The following is a 25,074-nucleotide window of genomic DNA, read 5'->3' on the forward strand; positions in this document are numbered from 1 at the left end:
TTAGCAAGAAGGTTCGTGCTCCTTATAAGATTATAGCTCGCGGTAGATAGAAGTATGCTAGCGACGTCCCTACTACTACTAAGTACGACTTTAATTAGAAGGCTATTCTTAAGGGTTACTTCCCTAGTGCCTACGAACAGTTTATAAAGGATAGTGCTACTTATAATACTATCTTCGACTAGCTCTTCGACCCCGCCTATAGTAGAGGTAGATAGTCGCTTACTAAGATCCTCTTAGAGGAACTTAAGGTCTATACTTAGCACTTTTTACGCCGTGCCTCTAAAGCTAATCTAGAATGGCTATGTAACTACTTCTACTTAATCCTTTAGTAGTTAATTCGCTAGGATCTACGCTACTACCTTACGTACTATTATTTCTACGAAGATAAGGCTACTACCTTAATTACATACCCCTACTATATTAAGAAGACTATCGCTAGTAGTAAGACTTAGTTCTACTATATAGACATTAACCTATCGAAGCTATATAATAGTGCTAGTCGTTTTCTTATCTAAGGCTAGGTCTCGCTTACCTAGGAGTATAACGATTACTATACTAAGATAGTCTTAGGCATGCATAACTAGGGTTTAGAATAGTAGAATAAGGCTACTTGCGAAGGTCGTACTACTAAGTCTACTAGTAAGGTCGTTAATATAGATCGTCCTAGATTAGTTACTAAGTCGGATAAGGAGGAGTTTAGCTTTAAGTACACTCGTGTCCCTTATAATAGAGGCACTACTATAATCTTCTACCCTAGCCTTACTTATAGATCTCCTAGCCCTACTTCTCGCGAGCGTATTATCTTACTACCTTAGTTCGTTAAGGCTACCGATAATAGATAGCTTAAGGTTCGCGATAGTAGTACCTAGAACGACCTCGCCGCTTATTATTATAATCTTTCTAATGCTCTAAAGACTCTATCTAGCCTTCCTAATATGTACGGTTCTACTAAGACTATCTTCCCTACCGCCGTGTAGCTTATGCTAGATAAGCCTATTAGCTATGCTCTTACTAGTCGTCTAGCTTAGTCCGCCGTTGCTATTTAGGAGTAGCGCGACCTCTTATTAGATCCTACTCGTATCGATAAGGCTAAGGAGCTAATTAAGGCTATTTATAAGGACGCTATATAGAAGGCCTTAGTCGCTTTTAATAAGATAGTCGCTTATAAACATAAGGTCTTTAGTAATAAGTCTTACTTCTACTATAAGGAGATAGGTATTAAGGCTCCTAAGGCCGATAACCCTAACCCTATCGTTAAGGCTACTACTAAGGAAGATAAGGAGGGCCGTACTAATTAGTTAGATTAGATCGGCGACGAGGACTTCGATAGAGAGCTCTTCTAGTAGGAAGTCGCTACTAGCTATTAAGGTTAGCTCTTGCTAACTTTATTACTTCTATAGTTTCGGTAGATGCTTAAGGATAAGCATTCTTTAGTAAGGGAGGATTATAGTATAGTAGATAGTATTAAGTTATATGGCTATAGCTAGTTATGTAGATATGGCTAGCTTAGTAGCTAATAGTCTTCTTATACTACTTCTTAAGTTACTTTAGTAGTTATTATAAAGAATTATACTCTCTTATTGTTAGTTATAATTATTCCTATTGTTATTATATCTCTATTATTATTATTACTATTGTTGTTATACTTAGTATTATTATCTCTATCTCTAGCTAGTATAGCTAACTCTAGTTCTTAGTTTAGTATCCTTGCTAACCGATACTTCTCCGCTATAATAACCATACTTTATATAGTACTATAGTATAAAATTAAGAAGTAAGAAACTTAGAGTGTATTCCTTATAATACTAGTAAGTAAGAAGTTAGAGTATACTATTATTATAAGAAAAGGAGTATATAAAAAAATAATCTAAGATTATTATAGAAGTTACTAGTACTAAGGCTACTATCTAGCTAAGTAAAATTAGATATAATAAATATAATAAAGAAGGATTAAGAAATAGAAAAAGATATAGAAAGATATAATAGCTATTATAGTAAGAAAGAAAATTCTAATAGTAGATTATAAGTAATAAAAGCAAATTTCCTAACTATAATTAGAATTATAAATAGAGAAGTTTTTTATAACTATAACTAAAGTTATAGATAAAGGAAGTTTCTTAAAAGTATAACTAAAAGTTATAGATAAAGAAAGTTTTTTAAAAGTATAACTAAAAGTTATAGATAGAGAAACTTTCTTATAGCTATAACTAAAGAATTATAGGAAAAGAAGTTACTTATAGCTATAATAAGCTATATAACTAAGGCTTCTTTAAAGCCTAACTAATTATTTTCTTTATATTATTAATTTCTATTAATACTAGTAACAATACTAAAGTAGGTACTTTAGTCTAAGTAGGGAAGGATATTATTACGAAGCCGGAGTAAGCCATTGCTTGGCGGATTTAGTATATAACCGTGCCGTGCGCCAGTAGTCTAAAGAAATCAAGTTCCTTTGGCAATTACAGGGCTCCACCACATATCATGACAGCGACGTTTTGAGCAATTTAATTGCACGGAAAGGATCAATACAGTGTCGAGAACAACATAGATGCATGTCATATACTGCAAATAACCGCTACTTCTGCTTGGACTACATCTGATGCCAAACAACAACCGAGTGTCTCGATTACACCAACCTACTTACTCTTCCACAGCAAAGAAACCAACACGAAAGACGAAATTGCCATTAGCTGGATCCGTGAGAGCGGCTTGAGTGTCACTCCAAGGCTCATCTTGAAGGTTCTGCTTTACTGTCATGGAGTCCCCAAATGCCGACGTTGTGTATTGCAGCAGTAGTTTACTCAGGTCGATGCCGAGAAATTGACATCTAAACTGGATTCGAATCTGTTCGTACAACAATGGCTCCTCAATCATCTGCCTTGGATCTTTTCTTAGCTTTTGCAACTCCGAAGGAGGGTCGACGCCTCTGGCCTGAGCTCGATTCAAGGCGCGCCTGAGTCCGGATTTTATGCATTCGGACTCTAGATCATGATCCCAGATGACGGCAAAAGATCTTGGAACTGGCACGATGTTGGCAACCGGCTTCTCTGAGCTGGTGGCGTCGGCCGGTAGAGTGATAGGAGCATGACATGGTGTTAATTCGATGTTATGTATGGTGGAGTAGCTGAGTTGGGCCGTGGATTGCTTGGGACTAGAGGGATTCAGGCCATGAGAGGTAATGGCATGGGTTGCTGGCTTCGACGTAGTGCTGGCTACGGGTGGAAAAGTCGCGCGCATCCATGGTGGTCTATGTTCATCGTTGACAGGTTGACCAGTCTTGAAGTTGTCGTTCTTGTATCTAGTGTCAAAGACATTTGACTTCATGATGTTTCGCACGTGGCGAAGGAGCAGAAAGCATCTGTTGTAGGATTCAAGAGAGTCCTCTCCATGCAAGGGTGACAGGATTGGAGGTCTGACTGGATAGCTGATTTGAGGGCATTGATGTGTGGGGTATGTCAAATTGAACTTCTGGCAGTCATGTTGGTGCTGTAGCTGATTTTGCTTATCTGAAGCGGCGGTCATGGTGATCAGATCAGATCTCAAATTGATTAATACAATGGCAAGGTGTTCTGCCTTTCTGGCATTTGAGAGACCCTTGCCATCAGAAGTGAGCAGTGACCAGTCTTTGTCGATGACTGCTGCCTCTCCATTGCGCTCAGCATCGCGTATCAGGGTGAGGGCCAGTTCTTTGTTCAGTTTGTGAATGATAGGACCAATGGCGACCGTGGCGCGCAGGAGGGGCCATGCGATTGCGCAGATGTGAAGTTCAGAGATTGAAATGAAACCAAGGTAGCCAGCAAGTCTTCTTTCGGCTTGAGAGTCGAAGAAAGTCTCTGGACGTTTGGGGTTTCCAGGAGTGTTATGTAGAGGAGGATTGAGAGATTCATCGTGAACAACAGCATCCACATCATCCTCGTCCAGTCTGGCGCGTTTGGACGGCGGTGGCTGAGTGAGGTCAGATTGTAGAGCGGCGGTCGAGTCAGTGGTGAGGTTAGCATAGGTCATGTTGACCTGCGGTGATGGTTGTGGTAGAATTTGTGAGGGTAGCATCTCTGTTATGCTTGTGAATTGAAGTGAAGAAGGTGGTGGCAGAGGTGGACCGAGATATGGCTCGACCACGTTGATACGGTCGATGGAGTGAGCCATAAGTGCGAAGACGGGCTATGTTGAAACAAGATCAGGTAGTGACACGTGAATTATGGCAGGCGCAATCATGGAACCTGCCCCCAACCAGTCGCGAATGTAAACGTGTTGTCACAATGCACAATCGCTCCAAAATTCAGAGTAGATCCAGTAGGAGACAACGATGACAGGGCTCTCAAACGTGAGCGGATGTCCCAAGTATCAATTGTGTGCACTTTGACATTCACCAAGGAAGCACGCTGAGCAATAGCTGAGACGAGGTACGCGCTTTCCGCACAAGCATAAGAGCCAGACCTATGGAAAGATGACTATCGGCTTTGGAGATTCGAAGCTGGCAAAGTCGCGGTATTCTGGTAGGTATGGGAACAAAGGATCGGATCTGGAGTCAATTGATAGCTGTCAAATGGTAGAGGTACAATACGAGCCTACGAGGCAGGCAGCCGCTCCGTACTTGGCAGACTTTGGCTGGAAAGGGCAACTGTCTGTCGATCGTTCGCGTCGGGTCGATTGTACCGCAACTGGTTCGCGACTCGCGACTGCTTTGCTTTCTCTCTATCTTTGTTTACAAGATCGCAACCAATTCACTCGAGACCGCCCAGAAGAACTACGTCCCGCGCGATACAGTCGCTGAAGCCATTGCACATCGCCTGCTAGCCTGAAGTCCGCCCGAGCCTGTAGAAGACAAGCCTCGCCCGAATCTGGGGCGTACCGAGACATTCGATCCATACCGAGACCATCGCTAGAAAAGCATACCATTGTGGTCGCACTAGGGCTGATAGCAAGAGTTGGGAAGACTAGACATAAGGGCGCGTCGTTCGCTACCTCTCTACTCTCGATTCCAAGCCCCGGCCCTGGCTGCCACTGAGCTACGGCTGGGGTTGTCCAATAATATCATACCTTCCTCATTTCCCTCTACACCTCATCTCGTCAGATACCATGGCTGCTACAAGAGGAACCGTCAATCCAGATCGTGCGCTAGCACAGCGTCAATCTGCTCACCATGAGACGCAATCCACCCAGCAAGCCACCCAACAAGCTACTCAGCAAGCCACTCAACAAGATGAGCCTGAACTCGACGAGGTCGAGGTTGCTGATGTCGTCTGCATTCTCCATCCATGCTCGCTTGCTGCTTATCAGGTTGTTGTCAATACAGCACTGAGAGCCCCTCAACACGTACTGCAGAATGTGACCCCCAGCACCTACAGTGACGGTCTAAGCATGGCAGATCTTGAGAAAGAAGAGACTTTTCCAGCGCCTGGAGAGGACCAGAGACATCCTCTGGATCTAGCTCTGCGTATGTCTGCCAAGGTCTACAACCCCGTCATGGGCTTCGTCTTCGGTCGCAATCCAAATGCTTGCGACATTGTTATTGATACCGACACTGTCAAAAGAGTCAGCAACATGCATTTTAGGATTTACATGACTGATGCTGGTGTTTGCATGCTACACGACATGTCCACCAACGGCACCATAGTCGATGGCAAGCTTTTGAGAGGCAGGGGCAGTAACAATGCCGCCACCATGATGCTTACCGCAGGCTCTGTTATTCAGATTCTGTCGACAAAAAGAGACGAGAGCCTGAAGTTCATCTTTCGCATTCCCTCACGAGACAACCATTACGAAGAATATGGTAGAAGATTCGCCGCCTACTTGCATCAAGTTAGCCTTGCAAAAGAGAAACAAGATCAAACCGGCCAGACTCAAGGCACGCGACCTGCGAAAGCCCATTCAAAGACAGCACCTAACGTGAAACCTATGCTGCTGCAAGGAAACCCTTTTGGTATGCATTGGAGTGGCGGCGACAAGTACAACGTCACTGGCCATCTTGGAAAGGGCGCTTTCGCTACCGTATATCGGCTCAACAGCAAGAGTAACGGTCAGATGTTCGCAGCAAAAGAGCTGGAGAAGAGGAGGTTTATGAAGAACGGTGTCATCGACAAAAAGCTCGACAACGAATTGCGTATCATGAAGGGCATCAGTCACCCGCACGTTGTGCAATATATCGATTGCCACGACGTGAAAAACCATCTTTACATCATCATGGAATTGGTGCCTTTCGGCGATCTGCAGCAGTGGCTTGGGACAAATGGTCCTCTGCCCGAAGCTCTTGCGAAACCAATGGCGATTCAGGTCTTCGATGCGCTGGCGTACCTACATCGCAACATGATCACTCATCGCGACATAAAGCCGGACAACATCCTCATAGCCGACACCAATCCTCAATCTTTCAAAGTCAAGCTTTCCGACTTTGGACTCTCGAAGGTCATCTCTGACAATGAGACGTTTCTGAAAACCTTCTGTGGCACGTTGCTCTACTGTGCACCAGAAGTCTTCCCTCATTATGATACCCACTTCAATGTTCAAGGACGCAAGCGTGATCGCAAAGGTGCTTCACAGCAACGAGGAAAATATCACTCTTACAGTTCGTCTGTCGACATATGGTCGTTTGGTGGAGTACTCTGGTATGCCATGAGCACGAAGCCACCGTTCGAAGGTATTGCAGACAACACTGGCAGGGCCATGTTCGAACGAATCGTCAGTACCAGCCTCGACACGACCGTCCTCGAAAAGCATCATGTCTCCGACTACGCTATAGATTTGTTGGAAGACATGCTTAACACTGATCCTGCTGTCAGACCGTCTGCGTTGCAATGCCTCTCATATCCTTGGCTAGGTGGAGACGCAAGTCAGATCGAGGACGAGCCCCAATCGGGCCTTCTGACGATTGAAGAAGAGGACACAGAAGCAGGTGCGGCTCACGATCTGTCTCAATTGAGCATTCACGGAAGGTGGAGCGGGACGAAGGGGGTGGGCGTGGATTCCGGCGACTCGGACATGCTGGACCCTCGACAGTCAAAACGTTTCAAAAGTGGACAGATTGTCTCTCAAGCGGATGCACCTCCACCACAGGCAACTCAATTTCTGGGTCCATCGAATGCTGGCGAGGAACATGGCATCGAAGAGCTTCCGGTGAACCAGCAACCTCCACGTCTCTTCGGCGAGGTCCAATCCTCGTTAGTAAGAAGTTCAGGTGTCTTCGGCACTCAGGTCCAGAAATCCATATTCGCACCACCACCGGAACCTTTTGGTGTAGTCCTGCCAGAGGCTCAGAATGTGCAGAATGAGTTGTTCACATCTGCTGCCAGCCACCAACCAGAAGACCAACTGGAGGGCGTCAGAAGGAGAGCCTTATCTCAGAGCGATCCGCATGCCTCTCACAACTTCGCGAGTCTGGTGGGAGCTGAATCAGACTTGCGAGACCTTAATATGCACTCCTCGCAATCAGCGTTCTCGGCAACCGCTGATGAGAGCGAGCCTACCACTCCTACCACGCCAAATGACCCACCTCAGGCGTCCGCAGGCCAGACTGGTGGGAGTATGGAAGAAACACCTCGTCCACCCCAGCCGGCCGAGAGAAAGATATCCTTCAATCGACAGATCAGCCTTCCGCTTTCTGCATCATCCTTTTATGACCCGACAGATCCTAGCACGCATTCTCTCGAGTATGCTTCCTCTGTCAGCGGTCATGATTTTACTAGTCACAGCCTTTTACCTGGAGCGAGTTTCCATTCGCTACCGCCGACAACTGCCAACTCTGGTGTTGGCTTCGAATATGATCGACCACTGCATACAGTTGCACAGACGCAACCCGAGTTCATTCGCCCTGCACCCCGCTTGGGCCGTCTGACAACGACCCCCGACTCATTCTGTGCCGTGACACTTGATCTCGCCTCTCGCATCACGACATGGGGTCGGAGTCCTTTGAACACTGTCATCTTTCCAGATCCGTTAGACACTCGTGTACCCAAGCGCGGCATCATGATTTATTTCCATGCCAAAGGCATCGAAAAGATCGAGAGGACTGGTGGTGACTGGACGAAGCTGCCTGACTTGCATTGCTTGATTGCCACGGATAGTAGCAATGGAGTTTTCGTCAACGGTGTCAAGCTCAATGCCAAGGGCGCAGAGGGCAAGCAGCTCTACGGTAGAGTCTACACTGGCGATGAAGTGACGGTCTGTCAAGGACACACCAAAGCGAACCTGTTGAAGTTCACTTGCGTCTTCAACCATGGAGAGGCGAAGGCACGACGACAGTCCGATCGACCAGGATTTGAGATTGAGAAGATGGGCCACGAATAACGCGAAAAGAGAAAGAGAAACAAACCACAAATCATGTATATCTTATGACGGACAAGCAATGGCATTTTGGGCATTTATGATTTCAAGGACATCAAAAAAGGATAGGCAGTTTGCATTCATTTTTTTTTCTTCAGAACTTTTTAGATTAGCGATGTAGATGATGCATTACATATCCACTGAATGTACTTGAGCAATCTAGAAACTTGTTGCCATGTAACATGATGCGGAAGGAGCGATTCACACTGGATTGCAAACGCGTGAAGCAAAACCAGAAAGTTGTGATGAACTATGCCTTCTATTTGTGCATGATAATATGATAAAAAAAAAAAAAGAAAAACGCCGCTGCCCATGCAGAACATCAAGATGATGTATTGTAACAGTTCCACAATGACTACTTCTCAATCTGCGCCAGTGGAGTAGGATTCGGCGTTCTTAGCCACTCGCCATTGAAAGCATTGATCAGCCAATTGCTCAGCTCTACAACATTTGTTAGCACATGATGCGAATGTGTCAGGAAGGTAATCCAACTTACTCTCATATACGACTCTGTTGGCATTGTGGAAGTAGATACTATGATCCGAGTCCGGGAAAAAGTGCACGTCGTAGTTCTGCACATTTGCCAAGTCCAGCTTGTCTAGCAGACTCAACGTGTTTTGGAAGTGCACATTGTCATCAGCAACACCGTGCATAACCAAGAACCTCACGTTCTTGGACAGAGCATCGACATCTGTAATGGTCGAGTTTGCATAGCCAACAGGGTTGTGCTGCGGTGTGTGCATGTAACGTTCGGTGTATATACTATCATAGTATCTCCAGTCCGTCACGGGAGCGACAGCCATACCGTACTTGAAGGTGCGACCAGCGTCTTGCTCGAGAGTCTTGAGGGTCATGAAACCACCGTAACTCCAGCCCCAAATGGCTATGCGGTCGGCGTCGACATACTTCTTCGCAGCCCACATCTTAGCAGCAGCGATCTGGTCGTGAGCTTCGTAGTGCCCAAGGTTGCCGCGGACAATGCAGCGAGTAGCGCGACCGAGGTGCCCAGTGCCTCGGCCATCGAGAGTGACTACGATATAGCCGAGAGATGATGCGACATAGGATTGGAAGTCGAGATGGAAGGTACGATCGACCTGCTGAGAGGCAGGGCCATTGTAGAGGAAGAACAGAACAGGGTACTTCTTTCTCTCATCAAAGTGAGGTGGACGACGCTCAACGAGGTTCAAATCAAAGCCGTCTACATTGATGGTTTGGTAGATCTGGATGGGTAATTCTGTTTTGGTGACGAGTTCTCTCAGAGGCTTGTTCTCCTCAATGGTCATCTCTAGCTTGTCGCTGTTGCTAGGAGTATTCAAGACCTTTTGCCACGGAATGCCAGGGCCCTTGTTTGTCAGTAGCAGGTAGCCTCCACCTTTTGAGAAAGACCCAGAGTAATATCCAACCTCGCTATCATCGGTGATAGATTTGAGGTCCGATGCATCAAGCTTGACACTGTAAATATGTCGCTCGATAGACGATTTCTTGGTAGCTACGAAGTACACAAGATTGTTCTTCAAGTCCAATGCCGAGGGGGCGTCGACGACTTCCCACTTGCCCTTGGTGAGCATGATTGGCTCTGGGCTATCCAGTGGTGTGAAGTAAGCAAGATGGTCGTAGCCATCATGAATGACGGTATCGATGTACCCTTCGTGTTCTCTACCCTTGGCAGGGTCGGACGGGACGTACGTGGTTGTTTGGGAGACTTCAAACCAACCTCCATCGAGGGCATTGACATCCACCTCCCTGATGGTCTTGCCTTCTCTTCGCTCGGCATCAATCAGAACAACCTTGAGCACATCACTTTCACGATTGGTCTCGCGAACGATGACCTTGCCGCTCCGGCCAGCCCATGTGACTTCAGTAATCAGACGGTCTTTGTCTTCGAAGTCTCCTTGGATGGGAACAGTGAAGACCTGACCTTTAGCAATGTCGTATAGCTGTATAGTGACGACAGACATTGGGGCGCCAGCTTTGGGATATTTGATCTTGCGCACCTCTGGGTAGTTTTCCTCTCCTGGCTTCGGTTGCTTGCCGCTTGGTCTTGAGAAAAAGTACTGAACAGGATATTCAGGGACAGCAGCCTCGTCGGTGCGGAGGAAGGCAAGATATTTGCCATCGCCAGACCACCATGTGGCCTTGTTGCTTGAGAAGACTTCCTCTTCATAGACCCAGTCCGGAACACCATAGAAGAGTTGAGCACCGCCATCAGTTGTAATAGACTTTACTTTGTTGTCAGACAAATTTCGAATGTACATGTTGTTGTCCCTGGTGAAGACGACGGCATCGCTGTTAGGAGACCACGAGGCGTATTGAATCCGCTTGTTGGGCTCGGCAGGATCGAGAGGCTCAGCGGTTTGGCTATCAACATGGAAGATCCAGTATCTGCCGGTATGGGAATGTCTCCAATTCTTCTGGATGTGGGACTGAATAAGAACACGTTTGTGATCGGCGCTGGGCCAGACATTACTCGGACTGATAGCCTCGCCGTTGTGGTAGAAGGCACCATTCTTCATCAAAGTTTTACTGTGCTGTTTTGAGGCTTGAGCGTCCTGCATGTATCGGACTTCCTCGACGACCAGGTAGTCTCTGCCTCCTTCTCCTCCCCATTGTAGCAACAGGCCGTCCTCTCCTTCAGCGCCTTCAATCCACGAGATTCCATGACTCTTGGGATAGAATTTTCCCTGCAAGACTTGCTCGAGCGTTATCTTCTGGCCGTGACCAGCCGTCTTGGTGGCATGAGGATCGTGAGGACGACTAGCGAGGGATTTGTGTGAGCCGGAGCTGAGGAAGAGGACCAGGGCAGCAAGCCAGCCTGCAGCGGCTATTGAAGCAACAATGTACAGGATACGACGGGCCTTGAAATCGAAGCCATGGCTCTTGTGCTTCCAGGCGGCTCTGTCATCGAAGTCGAACTCCTCGGAGCGCGGCTGCGAGTACAGGGCTTCTTTGGCTTGGATAGAATTTGGATGGCCTGAAAGATGTTCTAATACAAGCGAAGTGGTGGATATGGAGGATGCGGAGGGCCGTGGTTGGTCAATGTCGTCTGTGTGGTTGGCATCGTGCCTAGTCAAGGGAAGCGCTTCTTCGTCGTCTCGGAACGCCATAGCAGCCTTGTTTTCCTTACATGAAATATCCTTGTGATACGTAGGCTGCTGGAGTACTGAATACAAAAAGACTGACGTGTGGGCACAAGATAGTCTGCGCACAAGGGAAGTGACCTGTTGCACCGAGACTCCTATCGCGGTCCCGTACAACGGCAGCCACCATGGTCCATTGTCGCGTCAAGCCTTGGCACAGCCTTCATTCAGCACCCTTTGCGGCCTCGATTCAGTTGCAATCTTCTTACTTGCAGAGACTACATCCAGGAAGAAACAAGAGCTCAGTGCAATGCCCTTGTTGATCTGATGATAAGATTGCAAGGCCATGTGAAAAGTAGTGGCTCGTCACGCACGTGTTGCGAATGTGGCATGCTGTCTTGGCTTTGTTTTACCTCGGTATAGCACATGCCAAACACCACCAGCATAATTGAAGGCATGCTATCGTGTTCTGAAGCCGAATTGCTTTTGTCAATTCTTGTCTATACCGACGCCGTCGACTATCATTATTTCTGGCAGTTCTGTCACTTGAGTAGTGTCTGCCATGCCGCTTGGCCCTCTGACAACAATTTAATAAACTGGGATTGCTTCCGTGTGAACCCGCTTCTCGCATCTTCTGTTGTCTTTCGGTCACCTTTGCTTCACTGCCTCTGGTACCATCGAACAATTGAACACATTCTTCACTCTTACAACGTGTGACCACTTCGTGACATCGCCGAGCACTCTCCACATCCACCGTACAATACAGACCTGTCTTGAGACCATCTCTCGTCTCGGCGCATCGTAACGACATCATGTCTCTCAATCTCGAAAAGCAGCTTCTCTTTGTATGTTCTGCCACCGATTCTGCCAATGCCTCGCTAACGTTTTTTTGCCAGTATGGTTCTTACCATCACAATCCCGTAAGCTCTTAACCGTCTTTAAAAGAAATTATGAAGCGCTGACCTAGAACCAAGGTCAATGTCGCCATCCACATCACCTGCGTTCCTCTGATTCTGTTGACCGCCTTCCTTTTCGTCAGTAACATTGATCTGAAAACCTCTGAATATTTGCTAACTATCTCTTCAAGTGCACCAACACTCCTGCGCTTCCTCTCCCGGATGCTGTCACCATCCCCAACTTACCAGCCAACCTGGGCACTATTGTGGCTTCGCTTTATTCACTCCTCTACATCCTGATGGAACCTGTTGCAGGAGGAATGTTAGCACCTCTACTCCTCTCTGCCACTGCCTATGCCAATCATCTCACCTCAACCTACGGCATGACCGCTAACTACTACGCTCTTGGTCTGCACATCTTCGCTTGGCTTGCCCAGTTCGTTGGACACGGTGTCTTCGAAGGCCGTGCTCCTGCTTTGCTCGACAATCTCGTTCAGGCTTTGTTCTTGGCCCCTTTCTTTGTCTGGCTTGAGGTTCTCTTCTTCCTTGGATACCGTCCCGAACTCAAGGCCAGGCTCGACCAATCCGTTGCCAAAGAGGTTGCAAAGTTCAAGGCTTCAAAGACCTCCAATGGAAAGGCCAAGGCCAACGGCACTACAAACGGTACAGCCCACTGATACAAATTTATGATTGGTGAAGATCTTGAAAGTACCAGTGCTTGCCTGATGCTCAGCTGGTGGGTCAAAGCTATCCTCTTGAATATATGCTGGCAATATCTTGAGAAGGAAAAACTCCATTAATCTTTGGGCACGAGCGTTGAACTGGTCAGCACAACAGATTCCTGGAAAGCGCGTGCTTGAGAAGCTTGGGATCGAGTAGTTCGTAGTGCAAAGGAACGAACATTTCCTTCCGAATACTCGAAGCGAATCATGGAGTGCTGGCGCTTTGCAGAAGAAAGTCCTTGGCAGTTGAGAGATTTGAGTCTTCCAGAATAAAACATGCGAGCGCAATGGCGCTTCTATCTGCTCAATCTCATTCCTGTGTTCTGTTCTCGCAACAACAAAAAGAAAAGTACACTATGCAGACAACTGCACGTTTGATAATTGCAAGTGAGGTTAGGCTTCATTGCATTGTGGTATGACAGCGCTAGGTTACATCCGCGCTCAATACCGAATTCTCTCCAGAGCAAATTTCTATACTCTGTCCTTGCCAATGATGGACAGCGTTGGTAAGATTTAAGCAAGCGGTTCCTTTTGCAAGTTGGTCAGTATATTGTATCTTTTGGAGTGCAAGAGGATTCTTACTAGTTGAACACGAGTCGCGACTGCTTCTTTGAATGCATGGTTGATGATACTGCGTGTCTTCTCATCGCGGACTACCACAGTCACTGGCATTTGTTCGCCCGGGTTACCGGGCATCTCTCCAGCAAAGTCACGCGGATCCAGAGGCAACTTTGCGTCGGGACTGGGCGCGATCTTGAAACCCCACAGCAAACGCATGATGGCGACAGCAAGAGAGCGTTCTGCTACATGGTACCCAGGACAAACTCGACGTCCCGAACCAAAAGCAAAGTGGTCCCTGTTGCGCACATCGCTCGCGTTGATGCTTTGCATAGTGTTTGTATGGTCAGCAGAGTACCTTTCGGGCCAGAACCGATCAGGATCTTCGTGACGATCAGGATCGTGCTGTATCGCCCAAGCATTCAAATGCAGCCTTGAGCCTTTAGAAATTCGAAATCCGCCATACTCGAGATCGCGAGTCGTGGTGTGTGGGTGTCCGAGACTCACAGGAGGGCGCCATCTCCACACTTCTTTCATCAAACACCGTACATAAGGTATTTGTTCAAGGTCTTCAAAAACAGGCAAACGATCACCAACGATCTTGACGATCTCTTGATGTCCCTTCTCTTGGACTTCGGGGTAAGTCATCATGGCCTCCAAGAACGACCAGGTAGACATTTTGCTGGTATCTGCGGCGCCAATGATAAGTTGGAGAGAAAGGTAAGCTGCTTCTTCTACACTGCCGAAGCCAAGGTTCTTCTCGTCCTCCAATACACGCGGCAGAAAAGCATCTTGCATTACATTGCGAGATCTTCCCTTTTTAATCCGTATGAGACGTTCGACACACCAGTCCATGTCCCGCTTGAATCTTTGCCGAGCATTACGCTCCCATGGCTTAAGAAACATTGGGAGATTGTCCAGCCACGGCAGAATATCAACAATGTGACTGCCGGGCAGTGTGCCTTGGATTTGTGCTAACCCAGTCTCGTAGATATAGTTGATCGTGGGATCATTTGTGTCTGGTATATCCAAGCCGAAGGTTTGTGAAGCAAACGTGCTATAAGTATAGCGTCCGATCGCACCAAACAGTTCTTTGCTTTCACGGCCTATACTCGGGTTGTTGGCAAGCTCTTGCATGAACTTCGCAGTCTCGTAATGAAGAAACGGTAGACCAGCATCTGCTCTGGGTATGCTAGTCAGGCCGGAGTGAATGACCTTGCGTTGGTGCTTCCAGCGAGGGTTACTAGCGTTAAGTAGCAAGACATTGAGTTGGTTGCATATCTGCTCATTGGACACAATCCAGCGTGGCCGCTCTGCTGTTTGTGCGGATGACTTGTCAAAGATCTCTTTGACTGCGACATCAGAATTGATGAAGTATTCTGTGAAGGGACCAACGCGGACACGAAATATTTCTCCATGTTCTTGGGCCCAGCGTTGGAAGAGTAGATGTTGCTGTCCGACTTTTGATGCAGCAATCACCTCAGCCATGTTACCGATCAAAAGTGAGCCAGATGGCTGCGGCGGAAGCGGTAGTAGATTTCTTTCATGTCTGTACTGTTGCAACCTTCTGATGAGAGCTAAGAATCCAAGTACACCCAAAAGGATGATGCCAGCTTGGACGGTAGTGGATAGGGAAGTGATGATTGACATGTTCAAGAAGTATAAAACTCGGCTCCATAGCGTCGTTCGTACAATGTTCACCTTGTGCTTTTATATGTGTTATATGTGTACTTCTGTTGTTCGATCTGACCATGCCCTAACGATGAGATGGAGCTCGGATTGAGAAAATGCCGTTCCGGTTGATATTAAGGTTGCTTCTCCGCTCACAATCTCGTTGCGGGGAACTGTGGAGATGGTCAATACACTATCCACCAAGGATACCGCGTCTTTGACGACTGATCTTGTTCTCACGGTTGTGAGTGATCCGAGACTCCGGCTGCCACGTCAATAGCTGAGATGGAGTATGCAGCATCCCTCCCTCCAACTGAATAGCCTCACAGATTGGCGGTTGCACCCTCCTCCAACAGGAGAGTCTCCATTCTATGTTGCCATTCCCTGATCATGTCTTCGTCAATGGCGTTGCCGTCATAGGAAACATTGGCAGCGATTCCGTCGTCATCACCCCAAACTCCCACAAGGAATTCGCCGTCGCGTGCGCGAACGTTCTGTTTACTGAAGCGATAGTCTGCCACAAAGGCATCCTCACCTTCTTGAAGATCTCCATTGACATCGAACTCTCCTTGACGCCATCCAGATCGACCCACCGAGCTTACACCACATGTAGCCATACTTCCGTTCTGTGCTGCAGCCAGGTCACCCTGAGGGCTATGATACTCCAGGCTGTGTCGAAGTTCTTCTGGGAGCTTTGATCGAAGTCTTTCCATTGCGCCGACGTAGTTCATAGCGATGACCCTGCCTGCACCTCTACTCCCCATATAGGCAAGTGAGTTGGATTCATCTGCCTTCTCGCGCTTTTGATACAATGCAAGCTGGCGATGTGCTTGCCTAACCAAGACTTTGAAGCGCGTCTCCAGATCCAGGGAAGACGACAAGAATGGAAGTACCACACCATCCGAGAATGCTAGCATCATGGAATCGGGTGCTTCGTGATGCTTGAAGAAGGGCCGTGGATTGATGGGAAAACTACCAATGAATGGACGACGAGATTCTGACGCTTCGTTTGGGTAGAGATCCTCATGTAGAGACATCATGACCATGGCGACTAGCACAAAAGCACCTGCGCCAATGCTCGTACCCGCTTCTCGACACCAACGATGAAGCCTTTTAGTGGCAGACTGCGGAACTTTGGCCATACGTGTGAACGTGTTCAACGGAGGTCTGGCGTTGTAATTCAGATATGGATCGTAAGTTCGAGGCATTGCAATGGCTTCCCTGAAAGGAGTCGCACGACGCAGCGGATTAGGAAATGCTGCCGGCATCGGTCTCTTCACATGTCGGAGTACAAGCGTCAAAAGCCAGAACCAGCGCTTCTTTGCCGCGGAACCGGAGATGCGAGGATACAAATCCTCTTGAGGTAGTGGAAGTCGAGTTCGGATCGATGCTCGATGCGAGAGATCATCGACAGCATCTTTGAGAGTCTGGAGAGGTGTGTTCAAGAGCTTGACAAAATGACTTAACCATGTAAAGTTAGTCAGCCCATCAGTTATCTGATGAGCATTGACAAACAGGAACTTTAAGCTAGTCTTCGATCCTACGTTGTCACCTGTTGGAAAGATGAACAGCTTAGCAAGAAACTCATCGGCATTTACGATGCGGCCTGTGTTCTGTGCATGGCGATAGAACTTTGAAAGTCCACCTTCATCCAGAGGCTGTTCAATGAAGGACAATGAGTTGGTGGCATCTTTGAGTGCTTCTTGGTAGTCTCCGGGAGAGTAGATCAGAAAGAAGCGTTTCTGAGCGATATTGCCAGCAGTCATGAATTGTTTCCTATCCACAGCCCTTGCTAGCAGAAGGACGTGCGATAAACGGAGGACCGTCCACGCTAGAGTAATTCTCTGGCGAAGCTGCACTTGTGACAGACGATGCCTGACAGCAAGATCAAGATAGGCATTGACGTCCGCCCGGCCTTCATAGTAGATGCCATCAGAATCGAAGGCCGTCTCTACTATACCCAAGGGCCGATAGAAGCAATGTCTGTCATGGATTTGTACCTCGTGCCATTCGTGATAATTCGAGGCGTACTGATCGAGCCAATGAGACTGATTCATGAGTTGTGATGATATAGTTGCAAGGCTGCTGGACATACAACTATCGCTTGTCCACTGGTTGAGGCGGTATTGTTTGACAGCAATTGCTCAATTGGAAAGAAAAATACATTACCTACCCCTCGACACGATGAGGTAATCGAGACTTTAGCCGTCGTGACATCGCGACAAAGTATAAACACTGCAAAACAAGGTTTCCCGTACTGAGAGCAGTTCATCAGAAGGAAGCCAGCTGCTAACGAGACAACTGGGCTATCACACGCAAGTAGGTACGGAACACTCTACAATACCTTTGATTGTGAGATAGGAAGGTTTGCTGCAACAAGGCACGTGACAGCATGAGCCCGTGGCTCCTTCCAGAAGCGGAAGTCCGGCGTCATCCTTGTCGCCCTTCCCTGCTCCTGCGTGCTTCATCAACACAACTACCAACGTGAAATTATCAACCCCATCGCGAACCAGATCGCAGACCATTTGGATTCGTTGTATTTCTAACCTATAGTGAATCGAGATGAGTGAAGAGGCAGAACTTCGCGCCAAAATCGCGGCGCTTTCAGGTATCAACAGTTGCATCGCATCACAACATGGCTCTGACCTCGTCGCAGGACGTATCAGCCAGCAACGACAATCTGGCAGCGCGCCCACCACACCCACGTATGCTCCACCTGCAGGGCGCGGTTCAGGCTACTATCCGAGAGGGCGTGGCGCTGGCTGGGCAGGCCAATACGCGCATGATCGATATGCGCCATATCACCAACCTCGTGGCTTCTCTCATAAGCCCGCCTATGCTCCTTCGTACCGCAACCGCTCTCTCGTTGTTAACAGCTCCGTCGGATCCCCTGCCGGTCAACCAGCTTCTCCTGCAACGCCTGCGCTCACGTCTTCCGACAAGTTCGTTTCGAAGCGCGACCGCCACATGCAGTTGATCAATACTTCAGTCTATGACCAGAAAACACAACAGCGCCAGCTGGAAATCGAAGCCACTCTACGAGAGAAACAGCAACTCCGCGATGCGAAAGAGAAGGCTAGGGTCATGGGGGCCTTCCAGCCTCAACAGACTGCCTCGACTACTTACGGCGCTCCGCCATCTGCAGGGACCGATGCTGTGCGCCATATTCAAATAAACAACCTCCGATTCCGCGTAGCTGCAGATGGAAGCAAACTCATCCGCATGTTTGGTGAGTACATCTATGTCGACCGCTTTAACGCACCATCTTACGTGTATAGACGACTCAAATACGGATCTCGGAGCCACACCTAAAATCACAAAAGTGGCTGGTGTCACATTTCACAGAAGCAAACACGGTAATCTCTATCGTGCTGGTCTTGTGAAGAAATCGATGAGGTATCGGATGAAGTGTCAAGAGTTTTGGGTGAAACAAACGTTGATTGATCGGGTGACGACAGGGAAAACAACATCAAAAAGAGCTCGGAATTGTGTCCAAGATTTACTGCTACGGGTACCGCATTCTCCAACCGCCATTCAAGCCGGTCCTCGCACGACGGATCTGAACGAGAGCAATCATCTCAGCATTTCCGTTGGTAGGCCTTATACGTTCTTACTGACTTCTTCTTACAGGTATGTGCGCACACGGCAATCGCTGCCGCTACACGCACGATCCGAACAAGATCGCCGTTTGCAAGGACTTCCTTCGATCTGGTCGCTGCGCTGCTGGTGATGCTTGCAACCTTTCCCATGAAACCACCCCTCACCGTGTCCCTGCTTGCACTCATTTCCTTCGCGGAAATTGCACCAATCCAGACTGTCGCTATGCTCATGTTGCTGTCAACCCTGCTGCACCTGCTTGCCGAGCATTTGGAACTATTGGCTACTGCGAGAAGGGTGCCGATTGCACTGAGCGTCACGTATTTGAATGTCCAGACTATGCTAACACAGGTATATGCCGTAACAAGAAGTGCCGACTTCCTCATGTCGACACAGCTGGCAACATGCGTAAGGCCAAATCGGCAGAAGCTAAGATGGACGATGCAGAGACTTCCGATTTATCAAGCGATGAAGAGAGCTACGACGAAATTGACTACGACGACGTAGACTCTGACAATTTCAGTGACAATGAAGTCATGGGCGGCACTGATGAGCGCGATCATGAACTCTCACAGCAGCAAGATTATGTGAGGTTCTCTTGATGAAGTTCATCATGAGACGTTGGCTCTACAGTAGACATGCCAGATCAGACAGCATATCATCGGTGTTTCTAGTGATTGGCATCGAGTGCATGGAGCCAGTTGGCATTTTTTTTTGAAGATACCCTTGGAGATTCAAGAAAGACCAGAAAGAACAAAGCGACGAAGGCGAAAGACAGAAAGAAATGATACTCGCATAGAGCAATAGCAAGAAAGAAATGGAAAATGGTACCTTGAGACAATTCGAACCCTTTGCGTCCTCGTTTCGAGCCGTGATACATCAGTGATGGGTGTAGGGCTTCTTGCCAGACTCACGTCAGGGTCAGCTGAAGAATCGTACGTGTCTGCATGTCGCTGCACGGGGGATTGAGTTTGTCGATTCATGAAACGACAGAGGACATGAAGGAGGGCTTGGCCGGCTCAGCACAGCCGCAAGCGCTGCCTCGAACCAACAAGTCACCATCCATGGCCAGCATTGTCCGTCTGACCTGTCCATGGCTTCCACGCAGACGAAGACGACGACGAAACCTCCAATCTGCCGACTTTCTCGACATTTCCTGAGAATACGCTGAAGCGCCCCTTGGCTCCACTTCGCATATACCGACTTCTACCCCCACGGCCACTATGCCACTAAGAGACGTGCTTAAGAAGCGCTCCAACATTCAAGGTGATGCCACGAGTACACGTAGCACCAGTTCCAACTCTCTGTCAACCCTTCCCAATCCCATACCAGAGTTCACTTTCATGCGTACTACGACTCATGAGCAAGAAGTCATCGTACCACCTTCATATCCTGGAGACGAAGCCCCACTAGCTTCAGAACAAGCGACGCCCGAGAAGAAACGCCGTAGCATCTTTCGCAAGAGCAGTGCGAACCTCGTTTCCACTACAGCCAGCAACCACCCTCTCCCATCACACTCTGAAGAGAAGGACACTCCAACTACACCTCCAGTACGACCAAAGAATGAACGCAAACTCTCCGAGAGACTGCACTTTGGCAGGTCAAGGGGTCTTTCCAGAACTGAGAGTAGCTCTCATCTGCCTTCTGACCTAGGTGACGCACCTCAAAACACACCAGCGCCCCTAGATCCACCCGACGCCAAGGGCAGAGTGAAAGAGATAGAAACCAAAGAGAACAAGATGCAACGCGAAGCACAATGGGAGAAGAGAGCTACCATGATGGCTTTGAAGAATCCTATATTGGATGGAGAGCGATCGGATTCGAGTGAAAAGAAAGGTCACCGAAGGAGTACCTCGCTCGAAGAAGGCGAAGCCGATATCCAAGAAGCTATCCGTCTGCATGAGGAAGGCGATCTAGAGCGCTCAACGCAAATCTTTGGAAAACTTGCAGATCCGAATGGTGCGAACAACCCACTCTGTCAGGTACTCTACGGACTCGCTCTACGGCATGGTTGGGGCATCACTCCATCTGCAGATGCCGCAATACACTATTTGAGTCTGGCGGCTTCAAACAGTGCAGCCATCGAGTCAGCCGCCTTATCTTCAGGATCTAAATCAGGCGGTGATGCAAAAGGCGAGCTGGTTCTTGCCATCTTTGAATTGGCCAATTGCTTCCGCTATGGTTGGGGCATCAAAGTAGACAAGGTGGCTGCGAGAAATTACTACGAGGTTGCTGCAAACTTGGGTGATCCCGATGCTTTGGAAGAAGCAGCCTGGTGTTATATGGAGGGCTTTGGGGGGCCGAAAGACAAGGTACGTTGTTCTCACTGTAGTTCATCACTAGATAATCTGCTTATACAACCTTCCAGTTCAAAGCAGCGCAGTATCTGCGATTGGCCGAAGGTGCTGGTCGTAAAAGTGTAGGAAACAGCTGGATCTGGAAAGACAAGTACAGTTCACCGACGAAGTGATATCGTGGAGTTCAATCCCACTGCCTCCGACTCCCACGGCGGAGCAAACAAATACCGTTCTGTGCATCGTTCGTTGGTACCCTTTTTGAAGGCGTCGAATCTGCATTGCGTTCCTCATCCGGTCCCCAGGACCCAGGACCATGAGCTAAACACCGCACAGAAAAAACCTCGGAGCATTCGAGCTTTGTACAGTATCAGTGTGGAGATGTATCTACTTCAGATACATGGTATTAACCAGGACCAAGGTACTTCACAGTCCTAGATCTGTACAGATAGATGGTCGAAGACTTGAAATTCTCCAATGCAGAAACATTATATAATCATTTAGCTAGTGGTGGTATAGTGAACGATGAGGATATCTCTGAACAACAAACAAAAAGCATACTACACGATTAATGCAAACACCCAAAGCATCCTCCAATGCAAACCCCTTCCAGATGTGAAAAGAAAAGGAAATTAAAAAAATAATCAATGTAAACGAGAAGAAAATCAAGCAATCTGGTCTTGCTTATGTGCATTGTTCTTGGCCTCGTGTTGATCGTGCCGCAAGTCGTTGCTCCACTCTCCTGCTGTGGTGTCGACTTGAGTAGGGCTCACAGGGTCAGGGTTCTTGTTGGCGTTTGCTTTGCTGACATTTACATCCATCTCGCGTGAATACTTTTCGTCGTGGAAGCTGTCGACCAGATCACTATCCGCTTTCTCTTGGAGTTGGGGCTTGTCTTCGCACCCAACTGGTGTTCGGCACTGCACGCGGGCTGTCTCCGATGCTGTGGCCCAGATGATGTCTTTGACTTCTTTGCCGACCTTTTCGATCATATCCATGGCCCAGATGACATCGAGGTGCTCATATCCCTCGATGATCTTCTTGTGCACGACGTTGACATGCGGTTCGCGGCCACGATCGAAGCGTCTAAGGAGGCGCCGTCCGTCAACCAGATCATCGTTGCCAGCTACCCACATGGCCAATGGAGGGAATTGTTCATTGAACCAGGCATACTTGCCTCGCTCTTCACTCTTGTCTCGATCTTGATGAGGTAGTCCAAGTTGGTCCCGACTAGGTCGTTCTTGGCCACCTCGGTCGGGAGACTTCTCTGTGTCGGTATGTTCGCCCTCGTAATAACGACGGATGACTTCATCCTCCTCCTCGTCTTCTTCATCTTCCATACGACCCTCTTCCCTTGTAGCAAGGATACACTTCCGCTTCGCAAAGCACTCTCTTCCGAGCCACCAGCGCATACTCTCGGCGCTGACATAGACGGGCGCAAATTGGAACAATCGATTGCGCAGATCCATCTCCCATCTAGTGTCGGTCCAATTGAAAAGAAAGCTAAACACACGGTAACCCATTGCGCCATACAGCTTGGCTGGAAGTATCGTGTGCATACGCATCATGAACGGAATGAAAGCATGAATACCAAATATACAGCGGAAGAAGTTGGGGTTGATCATGCGCATGAACTTGAAGTATGCCTTGCCAATCAGGGGTCCAGCATAAGCGGCTGGTGCTAATGCGCAGAAGACCGAGATCTTTTCGCCAATATCCGGACGTTGCTCTTTTGCGAGAGCCACTAGAGTCTGCGTGGTTCCTTGGCTGTGGCAGACCAAGCCTAGCTTCTCGAAGCCCGTCTCAGACAGTACGCGCGAAATAAGAGCAGGGAGATCCAGAACGCCCATCTGACGAATGTTCCAAGACCACATGCGCGGATCAGAGTAATCGAGTAAGGTGTGTCGAGGCTTGAAGCCACATCTGTTGTTCCCAAGCCAAACATCGTAACCGCTCTTAGCGAGGTAAAATGCGAGACTGTCATCGTCAGTGCAACAATATGCACCAGCCGACTGCAAAAGACCGTGAATCATCAAAACGGGATATTTTTTGTTACCTGATGGGAAAGCACGTTCGGCCTCGCCAAACTCCGGGTCCGAAGTTGTTGTTTCGAAAATGTCGGGTCCTCGAGGTCTATGGGCAGATGGCGATACTGGACGATACTCCCGAGGATTATAAACGTGCCATAGTTCAATAATGAAGCCATCTTCAGTCTCAACATCAAAGATCTCGACATCCAGTCCTACACGCCGTGCATAATATGCAGGATCGCAAACCAGAGGATCCGGACCGCCCTCTGTAGGGATAAATTCGCCGTCTTGCGGAGGCGATGTTTCTACTTCAGCGGGAGTTGTAGGAGGCTTGTCTTTTGCCCAATCACGATTTGCTTCTGCACGAGCCTTCTTGCGCCGTTGTTCTTCCTCGAAAAATGGCCTCCTCTTATCTGGATTCTTGAGCATAAGTCGTAGTCGGACGTGTTCGAAAGCAAGTGGGATGCTGGTGAAAGCGGCACCAAGCACAATGATCAAAAGGAATAGAAAAGATAAGATGGAACTTGTTGTTCGGAAGAAGCAGCAGTGCAGTGTCCTGAGAATACTCGGCGGGCCATAGGTAGGAAGAGGCGGGAACATTGGATTCGTGCGCGAGGGAGCGGCAGCCTCTCTCAGAGGAGCGTCCGGGTCGTTGCTCGGGCCTGCGCCGTCTTTCTCGAGAATACCGTGCATTGTGCCATCTCTGGCCTTGCGCGAAGTATATTTGACGGGGATGCGGCCATCTGACTGGCGGTCGTCGAGTTGGTCTTTGAGGCGATTGAGTTTCAGTGCCTCGTCTATAGGCACTGCAGGTAGGCGACTGCCATTGGCAGTCACAATGACAGGATCCTGGGCTGTCACAAATTTGGCCTCGACAGCCTGGGTTGAGTCAGAATTGCGCTTCCGTTCCTGGTCGGTAGTATATTGAGCAAGACGCTCGGCCTGGCGGGCGAATTCTATGGCAGCGTCGGCTTTGTGATTTGATTTGGTCGAGTGGACGTCAGCCGCTGGGTCCGAGTCGTTTGTGTGCGACGGCACATGTGGCATGTCGGTGAGGGGGTGGGTGTACAGCCAGACAGCGGTATAGGAGAAGTCAACATCAGACGAAACACAACAGGAGGCGTGGAGTATAGACGAGTCAGGAGAGACAGATGGATAGAGAGGAGGGATTGAGCGGGAAAAAGCAGAGGGCCATGGTTTGCGTGCAGAGAGCAAGCAGCGAGTTCAACAGTAACCTAGTGCTTGTCCATGCCGGTTGGAATCATCAAAACATGGCTCAGCCGCATGCACTTTTTCGATGCATGACGCATGTGCTTGCCAAAGCCACCCACGTTGTCGACCCGACCGCGCCGATCCACTGTACCTACAGTACCGTGTACAATAACCATGTCGCTCTGTCCATGAGACACAATGATTCGCCAGCCTGTCATAGACTCGGCATTACATGGCTACAGGCACCCTGCATCGAGACGCAATACCACGGCGTGGCTATCACAACTGTTCGTAAGGCGGATGCTTCGCATCTCAACAACCATGGCCATGTTGATGGCTATCTCCGGGCCTGCCGTCTCCACAGATGCAGTTAATTACATGTCTTGTTTGGGCAGGCGGTGCCGGCTGTTCCCAACTAGCATGTGTGATTAGGTTGATCAGGCCTCGAGGTACGCTACTTTTCGTTCCATCTTCATCTTCATAGTCCTCGGGCATCTTGGTCGAGACGACAGGTAGGTCCAAGCAGTCTATGGCATCGCCTCGGCCTGTCTCTATTGTTCAACACTCGAGAGAAAAAGACGGCGCGCGACGATAAGCTCATGTGCCTATCTTGTCAGGCCGACCTCGGCTGTTCGGGAGCTTTCCCCATTGCCAGGTTGCCGAGAGAGACCCCACGAACCTCTACACTGGGCTGGCCA

General features: G+C 48.6%; 9 protein-coding genes across 9 annotated transcripts; 4 read left to right on the plus strand and 5 right to left on the minus strand.

Annotated features, from left to right (window-relative positions):
• Positions 1-2,640: 2,640 nt before the first annotated feature.
• M437DRAFT_85227 (uncharacterized protein) lies at positions 2,641-4,146 on the minus strand (the record flags this gene model as incomplete). The annotated part of the gene is made up of 1 exon (XM_041028262.1): positions 2,641-4,146. One exon carries the CDS (start codon positions 4,144-4,146, stop codon positions 2,641-2,643), a length of 1,506 nt encoding a protein of 501 aa, XP_040878796.1.
• A 933-nt stretch (positions 4,147-5,079) lies between these two features.
• On the plus strand, positions 5,080-8,283 carry M437DRAFT_50933 (Pkinase-domain-containing protein; the record flags this gene model as incomplete). The annotated part of the gene is made up of 2 exons (XM_041022098.1): positions 5,080-7,174; positions 7,238-8,283. The coding sequence occupies 2 exons, from the start codon at positions 5,080-5,082 to the stop codon at positions 8,281-8,283; spliced, it is 3,141 nt and encodes a 1,046-aa protein (XP_040878797.1).
• Positions 8,284-8,674: 391 nt separating this feature from the next.
• Positions 8,675-11,423, minus strand: M437DRAFT_75954 (uncharacterized protein; the record flags this gene model as incomplete). The annotated part of the gene is made up of 2 exons (XM_041026519.1): positions 8,675-8,760; positions 8,816-11,423. 2 exons carry the CDS (start codon positions 11,421-11,423, stop codon positions 8,675-8,677), a joined length of 2,694 nt encoding a protein of 897 aa, XP_040878798.1.
• A 785-nt stretch (positions 11,424-12,208) lies between these two features.
• Positions 12,209-12,969, plus strand: M437DRAFT_75955 (DUF962-domain-containing protein; the record flags this gene model as incomplete). The annotated part of the gene is made up of 4 exons (XM_041026520.1): positions 12,209-12,241; positions 12,293-12,316; positions 12,371-12,430; positions 12,484-12,969. 4 exons carry the CDS (start codon positions 12,209-12,211, stop codon positions 12,967-12,969), a joined length of 603 nt encoding a protein of 200 aa, XP_040878799.1.
• A 558-nt stretch (positions 12,970-13,527) lies between these two features.
• Positions 13,528-15,060, minus strand: M437DRAFT_50657 (cytochrome P450; the record flags this gene model as incomplete). The annotated part of the gene is made up of 1 exon (XM_041022050.1): positions 13,528-15,060. One exon carries the CDS (start codon positions 15,058-15,060, stop codon positions 13,528-13,530), a length of 1,533 nt encoding a protein of 510 aa, XP_040878800.1.
• Positions 15,061-15,566: 506 nt separating this feature from the next.
• On the minus strand, positions 15,567-17,336 carry M437DRAFT_50950 (uncharacterized protein; the record flags this gene model as incomplete). The annotated part of the gene is made up of 1 exon (XM_041022101.1): positions 15,567-17,336. The coding sequence occupies one exon, from the start codon at positions 17,334-17,336 to the stop codon at positions 15,567-15,569; it is 1,770 nt and encodes a 589-aa protein (XP_040878801.1).
• Positions 17,337-17,805: 469 nt separating this feature from the next.
• Positions 17,806-19,442, plus strand: M437DRAFT_50561 (uncharacterized protein; the record flags this gene model as incomplete). Its single annotated transcript, XM_041022030.1, has 5 exons — positions 17,806-17,851; positions 17,900-18,472; positions 18,522-18,639; positions 18,702-18,754; positions 18,874-19,442. The coding sequence occupies 5 exons, from the start codon at positions 17,806-17,808 to the stop codon at positions 19,440-19,442; spliced, it is 1,359 nt and encodes a 452-aa protein (XP_040878802.1).
• A 621-nt stretch (positions 19,443-20,063) lies between these two features.
• M437DRAFT_50866 (HCP-like protein) lies at positions 20,064-21,310 on the plus strand (the record flags this gene model as incomplete). The annotated part of the gene is made up of 3 exons (XM_041022087.1): positions 20,064-20,286; positions 20,365-21,152; positions 21,209-21,310. 3 exons carry the CDS (start codon positions 20,064-20,066, stop codon positions 21,308-21,310), a joined length of 1,113 nt encoding a protein of 370 aa, XP_040878803.1.
• Positions 21,311-21,997: 687 nt separating this feature from the next.
• On the minus strand, positions 21,998-24,166 carry M437DRAFT_17118 (alpha/beta-hydrolase; the record flags this gene model as incomplete). The annotated part of the gene is made up of 2 exons (XM_041018890.1): positions 21,998-22,329; positions 22,384-24,166. Coding segments are annotated over 2 exons (2,115 nt in total), but the record flags the coding sequence as incomplete, so codon positions are not given.
• Between the last annotated feature and the right edge of the window lie 908 nt (positions 24,167-25,074).

This window comes from Aureobasidium melanogenum (assembly GCF_000721775.1).
Source record: "Aureobasidium melanogenum CBS 110374 unplaced genomic scaffold scaffold_13, whole genome shotgun sequence".
NCBI classification, from domain to species: domain Eukaryota; kingdom Fungi; phylum Ascomycota; class Dothideomycetes; order Dothideales; family Saccotheciaceae; genus Aureobasidium; species Aureobasidium melanogenum.